Raw genomic sequence first — 7,996 nt, 5'->3', positions numbered from 1 at the left:
TGGGCCTTGAAAACCTTGAAAAGTCCTTAAATTCTTTTTTCATGAACCGCTGGACACCCTGAATATCCATATTTTATGCATAAAAAAATTATTTAATAATCAATGTTTTATCCTCAAAATACATATATATATATATATATATATAGAGTATACATGCTTAGGGTTTGAACATAGTGACCACAATATTGGATTTAAATGCACAGTGTATATACTGAGTTTTATGAATGAATTTCTCCTATATTTTTTTATTTAATAAACAACATCTATTAGTTAACTAAATTAATTATTAATTAATTAATTATTTAATAGAAATTTCATTAAAAAAAATTTTAAGTTTACTAAGTTTTGTTTATTTAATAAATTTATTTAATGTTATAAATTTTTAGCAAAAAATTTTTTTTTTTATAAAAAAAAATTGTTTATTTAACAATTTTCAAAAATTTAATAATTAAATTTGGTACATATAATAAAATTTTGAAAATTATTTAAATTTTAATAATACTTATAATATTATTATAAAAATTTTATTTATCTAACAATTTCTTTAATAATTATTATATTATTATTTATTTTTTTTTTGCTTTAATTAGTTAATTTTATAAAAATTTACCAAGAATTATAAATTATTTAATAAATATTTATTTTAATAAGAATTATGGGAATTTTTGTTAACTTTAAAAAAAAAATTGTTTATTTAAAAAAATTTTTAATATTTAATACAAATCTCCAATAATAATTTAAAATTTAGCAAGAATAATTAAAGTATTTAATAAATATTTGGTTCAATAATAATTTTATAAATTTTAGAAAAAATATTTATTTAACAAAATTTTAATAATTATTACATTGTTTTTATTGTAATTAGTTTTTTTTTTTAAATTCAAAATTTTTTTGAAATCAATGACATTTTTTTAATTAGGCTTATAGTTTACGAGATATTTAGAATTTTATCTGGCAGTACCTTTTTATATAAATTTTCGAATGTTTTGAATTTGGAGAGAAAAATTTTTCAATCTCGATTTACATGTTTTAGATCTCAAAATTTCGTGTCACATTGTGGTAATGAAACGGTATTAATACGAACTACAAGAAAATGAAGATTAAAAATTTATTTTTATTTATTTATTTCATAATTTTGTTTATTTAACAATTTTCTTCTTTTTTTTTTTTTTTTAGTTATATAATAAAAATTTAACAAAATTTATCTGATTTTAACGTATTTTTGTTTAGTTATCGAATTTTTACGAAATTCAATAATAATTTTTATTACTTTGAAGAAAAATTGTTAAAATTAAATTTAAAGTTGGTTCAATGTAGGATCTATGTCGGTCGGCCTATCTAATGACAAATGCTCAATCCGTCGCTTGACTATATCCCCTCTATGTAGGCTAAGTAATATAGGACCTCTATAGAAGATATATATATGCGCTATGTAGGCCATAGTATGTAGAATCTATATAGGACTTAAATGTATTATTTACGTAGGTCAAATGTTCTAGAATCTATATGGGGTTTTTATGTGATTTCTATATAGGCTTAACAGTATAGAATCTATATAGAAATTTTGAGGAAATCCGATATAGATGAATATAATATAATCTATGTAAGACTTGAAATCATTTCGAATTAGGAAGAATAATAATTGCATTACTATTGCAAAATTTTAATTATTTTATTCCCCCCTTTTTTTTATTTATTTAACAATTTTTTGTAATTATCAGGTAATTTTTCTATAATTTACCAAAAATTATTAATTATTCTAAAATTGCGCTTTATTAATAAATTTAATAAATATTGTTATTATTTAACAAAAATTGTTAATTATTATAAATTACGATTATTTAATAAAACTTTTACTAAACTTTAGTAATAATTTTTATTTAAATTTTAATATAATTGCACTATTATCATCAATTTTTTTTTAATATATGAATCGAAAAATACCGCATTACGATTGAAGAGGGTAAGTATTGTGAATAAGAAAATAAGGTAATAAAAAAAATTAAAAAAAAATATACACATACACATTTACATTTGTACTTAATTACAGATGGATGGCATTGGTATAAGGCCAATGAGTATGAAGGTGCAAGCGATGCTGATGATGAGCGTGATGAGGAGGAAACGACAACGTTCGGATGCAATATTGCAGCCCGCGATCGCAGCCCTGGCTCACCAAGCCCGCCCAGTCAGGAACACATCTTGCCCCTTACATGTAAGTATAATATATATATATATATATATTAGAGAAATATTTTTAAATTCAATTATATTTATTGATTTTTGTGGTTTATTCCGCATTTTTAGTGGAGGAACCGGTAGGTGAAGATTTGATTATAATAGGTAGGATATTGTTAACTTAAAGCCTATACGTGTATAAATTTTACACCTGCATATTAATACTTTAATTTTGTAGATCGAACTGGTGAAAATGTAACATCTCCGGATGTAAGTGACATTGAGTCACTAAATTGCGAAGAAGATTTAGAAGGTAACAAAACCCCCCTTTTTAGATGAAAAACATATACATAATTATGGGTTCCTATATATGCATATATATATACATTTTTCTTTTTTTACAGATAAGGCAGAAGAAGAAGACGAATCGGAGAATGTTACGTCTCCAGATGTGAGTGACATAAAGTCACTAGGAGATGACATATTTGTCGAAGGTGAGTCATGAATATTATATATATTTAATACACACTTGGGTTTATATTAACATTATTATTATTATTATTATTATTTTTTTACAGATGATGTTCAGGGAGCAAGGGCTTTGACTCCCCCCGACATGCCCGAGCTTGTTTGTTGGGTAGATAACGGTATGTTTTTTTATCATTACATGTATCTTTATATAAATTTTTGTATAACACTTGTACGTCTTTTCTGACATTCATACTTTTATTCATTCAATTTTCATATTACAGCTTATGGTTTTGCAGCCCAAGCTTTGGGTCGGAGTATAACTCCGCCCGATCTCTTTTCGTGGGTGGATAATGGTAAGATATATATATATATATATATTATTTATTTATCATATTCGTATGACCTTTTTCTCATTCATTCTTGTATTTATTCTATTTCATTTTATAGGTGAGGGTCGAGCAATGCGAGGTTCGGGTCGGAGTACGACTCCTCCCGATATGCCTGAACTAGTGTTGGCGGGCAATGGTAAAAAAAAATTTTATCTTCATATACAGTTTATATCACATTTGTACGCCTTTTACTAACATTTATACTTACATTTATTCTATTTTATTTTACAGATTATGGTCATGCAGCACGAACGTTGGGCAGGAGTAGAACTCCTCCTGGTCTCATGATGCCTGATAATGATGGTAATAATAATCTTATTTTTTTACAATAGTATTTTAATTATTTATAATTTTAATGATTTGTGGTATATCTTTTATTAATTTATTAGGTTGGGTACCATTCTTGCGTCGACAAGAGCTCCTTCCTGAGCTCCAACACTTTGAGAAAGTGATTGGAGTTCTTTTGAAAATAAAATTGAGGGGGAAGACGATGATACAGCCGATTATCGCATAATTTATCAGGAGGAATCTGACGCACCCCCTCCGTGTTAGTAAATCTTTTTATAAAATATATATATTTTATATACCCTACGAAGAATTATTATGCGTAATTCTTCAGTTGTGGATTGTGGAGGCAACAGGAACTCGAACTGAGTATCGCGTAGTTTACGGATGCGACGATTAATATATATATTATTTTTTTATTTTATTTTATTAAAAATTTTTTTTTTTATTTAGTTAATAATTGTAAATTTATTATATATATATATTATTATTCTTTATTTTATTTTAATTTTAATTTGGGTTATATGGACTCATTTTTATCTAGAAATAATATATATTAAGTTCTGAAAAAATGTCCGGATGTATGCGTGTGTGTGTGTGTCACAAAATATTGTGTACAAATTATCTCAAAAAAATTTTAACGGATTGTCTTGAAATTTTGTATGCTAATTGTAATCATTAATACCTAAAATCTGACACAGGATTTACAGATATATCCACAACGTTTTGTTTTTTTTTGCTTTTATTTATTTTTTTTTTACTAAGAGAAAAATATGAAAATTTAACTTAGGGAACGACTGTAGCAGCACTTAGAGTGAGTATAAAAAATCGTTCTTATATATATACAATTTTTGTCTTTTACTTGTTTTAACCATAGTTATTTTTGTAGAATTTCATCGCATGTAGTCAACATCGTTGCACTGATCACAATTTTTACCACTCACATCGTTAGAACTGAGAGGCCATTTTCTTTATTGAACTACACTTGACACATGGAGGTTCTTTTACTGATGGAGAGTTATGTTGAAATTTGTTATAGAGTTCAGCATCGGATTTGAATAATTTTGGGACAATTTGTAGAAAAACAAAGAAAAACTCGCTGCACTGTTGATGAAATGTTGATTATATACACTGGTTGGTATAATTAAAGTTTACATAATCCATTATTTCATTGCTTTTTCTTATTATTTTATTTTTGTAGGAAAAATTGGCTTCGGTTTCCTTTTTGAGAATGGTTTGTATAGTTTTATAATATTGTTTTTGACTTTAATTACAGTTTCATGAGAGTAATTATAAATTTTCTTTCAGCTACTGAAGATAAATTTTTGCCACCATTTTTGTTAAGCGAGGAAAAAAAATCCGGATTGTTTTCTGGGTCTGATGAAGGACGTATTTAATTTTTGGAAAGAGCAGCCGAATTCAGCATCTACTATTATTTAGACAGAGACATCGAAAGCAACTCTGTCCTGGAGCATCACATGAGGCGGAGGTGGAGGAGGCGGTGGAAAATTGTAAATTGTAAATATTCCAGATTGATTTTATTGAATGGGATCTAGACCTCCTATTTTTTTACAGAAGAAATAAATGTTAAAATTGAATTTTAAATGAAAACAGTGTTTGTATTTGAATTTCTTCAATACATACTGACATTAGGATTGACACTATTCACACTCGTTTGGTCGTACATGCGTATCTGACATTCCGAGTTCCTTTTCGTAATTGTTAATAGTTCGAAAATGCCCTCCAACGACTAACGCTTTCCTGAAGTGAGTTTCGAACAAGCTTTCTATTGGGATCTGAAATACTGCGATACGCCATCTGGTGACGACCTCGTTGTGTCAGCCATTTTTCGTTTCATCCTTTTTAAAATATATGTAGAAGAGATAAAAAATCAAGATGGCTGACCCAACGAGGTCAGTTTCCCCATAATTCCCTATGATTTCAGATCCCAATAGTAGATTGTCGCCAGTCATCTTCATTGTAACGTTCTATGAAATTAGGGTCTATATATTCGAAATCATCTTTTAAATACCAAGGATAGGGTATATTTATAATTTGATATTTTGACTCTTCTGCTTCTTTAAACAATGGTGGTAAATCAAAACATGAACACAAACAACTTGTAAATCTCCTATTTATAGGTATTTCATGAAAATCAGTTATTCCGTCTGCAATTAAATCTGGGGACATCAGCGTTATATATTTTTCTCCATTTAACACTATTTCATCCTCAAAATTGGCAGGTGGCATTTTCAACGCTTAAGTACATATTGATTTTTTTTAGTACTCCTTACACAGTTTGTTTCAATCTCTTCGCAACCTGGTAAAAAAGAAAGATTTTAATTAACAATATGCCATCATTAATTTATCTTTATGTTTTGAAAATCTTTCGTTACTTTCATCTTCTAGGATTACATTATTATTTTGAGTAAATCCTACTACGGTATAAGGACCTTCGGCTCTCTTATCGAATTTATTCGCTCGGATTTCTTTATACGCGAACACCTTGTCGCCAATTTTCGCTTTTAGAGGGCAGGCAGTCCTATCATGATATTCTTTAGACCTTAGTTTCGCTTGGACAAGATTTTTGGCAGCTATTCCCTGAATTTCGCTCATTCTAGTTATAAGTTCTTTTAAATAAGATCCATAAGTCTCAAGCTCAGGTCCTTGGGGAAATGAACTTGGAATTCTAGCTAGTTTTCCGAAAACCAACTCGTAAGGAGTGAAATTAGTTGCCTCGTGAACTGATGTATTATAATTAAACATCGCAAAAGGTAAAAGACGATCCCAATCGTCAAAATCCTCAGCATAATGTTTAATAAAATCTGTCAGCTCAATATGGCTTCTTTCTAATGCTCCATTGGTTTGAGGTCTGTAGCCAGAAGTGGTAATTTGTTTAACTCCAAAAATTCTTTCCAATTTTCTCATGAGTGAACTTATAAAACTTTCTCCTCGATCAGTAAGAACACATCTAGGCGCTCCAAACTGAGAGAATAAATGAGTAGCTACTGCATGAGCAATTGTGGTTGTTTTTATATCGGAAATAGGGACTGCTATGCAATATTTACTGAAATTATCTTGCATAGTGAGAATATACCGATTCCCATTTGGGGTAGTAGGTAATTTTCCTACCGTATCTAGGGATACTTTGTCAAAAGGGCCTGCAGGAGTATCGGTTATTATCATTGGTTCACGAGTACGAGCTCTAAGTAATTTATTTTGAAGGCAACTCTGACATCCTCGTATAAATTCTGTTATTTCATCTCGCATTTGAGGCCAAAGGTAGCGTTCCCTAATTCGTCTATATGTCTTTGTTATCCCCTTGTGACCTGCTAGTAGACTTTCGTGATATTCCGAAATAATTTTTGGCCTCAATTCTGGGGGTGGAACTTCAATTTTTCCGTGGCACAATATCATAGTGATATCGCCACCGCGGAATATTTTTGTTAATAATTCTGTCATTTTACCTTGGGGAAGGGAACCTAACAAATCATCTATATTTGCCATACGACATGTAGATTGAGTATCTCGGCTCAAAGCTAATTTAAGATTTTTCAAACGTACAATTACATTTCGCCAGTCAATTTCGTCATAATGTCTTTGTTTAACAATTATTGAATAGGTACAATATCGTCCACTAGGGGTAATAAGTATCTGATTTATTTTTGGTCGTTTTTCCTGCAGTTCTTGAAGATTGATTCTCTCGGTTGCCAATAAAAGTTTTGAAATAGCATCAACTGGTTCACAATCTTCTGACATGAAATGAGCATAATTGTCTCTTTCATATGTTAATGGTTCTGACCATTTTTGAATTACGTTATTGTTAGTCAACACGTCTTTCGTCATTTTAAAGTCATTGTCGTCAGAAGTATCAGAAAAAGATGGGGAATCATAATACGGAATACCTATACCTTTGGAAGATTTTTCTATGGGTGTACACTTTGTTCCCGACACATTATCATTAGTTTTTTCCTGTAGTCGGCGTGGCATAACACTAGATTTTTTCCCATTTTTGAATCATTTGTTTTCATGTAGACAAATGGAGTAGATTGAGCATCAGGAATGGCGGAAAATCCAGGTGTTTGAAATATTGATCCTTGCCATTGGGAATAATCCTTAGCGGGGGAATGCATGACATCTGGATCGTCCCTGAAACGTACTGTACTCTGTCTGCCTTCAATTTGTTTAGGGGGTAATGTAGGCGAATGTCGCGGCGAGTTTTCTATTTCAACATTCGAAATTTGGCGCTTGTTGTATTTGTCCAAAAATTTTCTTATTCTTTCTATGAATGCATCATCTTCGACATCACTATTTTGGCATGGATCCAGGTCTTCTAAAGTATCAAGGAGTTCTTCGTCATTTTCACCTTCCGATACATGCGTTACTTCTGGACGAGTAAATTCTTTATCCATTCCTTCGTGGTCCCATGCTAATGTTAGGTTAGTTTGATCGAATCCTCTATTTTGCATTGACTTGTCAAATTGCTGAAATGATTTTTCTAACCCACTTTTTACTTTCCACACTTTGACGTCTGATTCTTCTTCTGTGCTTCCAATCGGTTGGGGAGCAATATTAATAATCACATTTTCAAGATCACAAATTTCTTCCTCTTTTTCGATTTCAAAATCGTCCATGATTTGTTCTTGATTGACACCTTCTTTTGCTAATTGATC

The 7,996-nt window shown here is 29.9% G+C and overlaps 1 protein-coding gene across 1 annotated transcript; it reads left to right on the top strand.

Moving 5' to 3' along the window:
- The first annotated feature begins 1,322 nt into the window (after window positions 1–1,322).
- On the top strand, window positions 1,323–3,601 carry LOC127286097 (uncharacterized). Its single transcript, XM_051312391.1, has 10 exons — window positions 1,323–1,383; window positions 2,051–2,215; window positions 2,308–2,343; window positions 2,417–2,491; window positions 2,583–2,672; window positions 2,757–2,825; window positions 2,931–3,002; window positions 3,097–3,174; window positions 3,270–3,341; window positions 3,428–3,601. Exons 1-10 carry the CDS (start codon window positions 1,323–1,325, stop codon window positions 3,550–3,552), a joined length of 843 nt encoding a protein of 280 aa, XP_051168348.1. The 3' UTR covers window positions 3,553–3,601.
- The last annotated feature ends 4,395 nt before the right edge of the window (window positions 3,602–7,996 follow it).

Source organism: Leptopilina boulardi, unplaced genomic scaffold (assembly GCF_019393585.1).
Source record: "Leptopilina boulardi isolate dan_hultmark-lab unplaced genomic scaffold, ZJU_Lbou_2.1 LbouV2_347, whole genome shotgun sequence".
Lineage (NCBI taxonomy): Eukaryota > Metazoa > Arthropoda > Insecta > Hymenoptera > Figitidae > Leptopilina > Leptopilina boulardi.
Note: the sequence above shows the minus strand (reverse complement) of the source record. Positions and strands in the feature narration are given on the sequence as shown.

What these genes read in the sequence shown, in the direction of transcription:
- LOC127286097 (XM_051312391.1), top strand. Translation starts at nt 1,323, where the DNA reads ATGTCGGTCGGCCTATCTAATGACAAATGCTCAATCCGTCGCTTGACT. An exon ending in TGTTTGTTGGGTAGATAACG is followed by an intron (nt 2,826 to 2,930) that starts GTATGTTTTTTT and finishes TTCATATTACAG; the next exon opens with CTTATGGTTTTGCAGCCCAA. An exon ending in CTTTTCGTGGGTGGATAATG is followed by an intron (nt 3,003 to 3,096) that starts GTAAGATATATA and finishes TTCATTTTATAG; the next exon opens with GTGAGGGTCGAGCAATGCGA.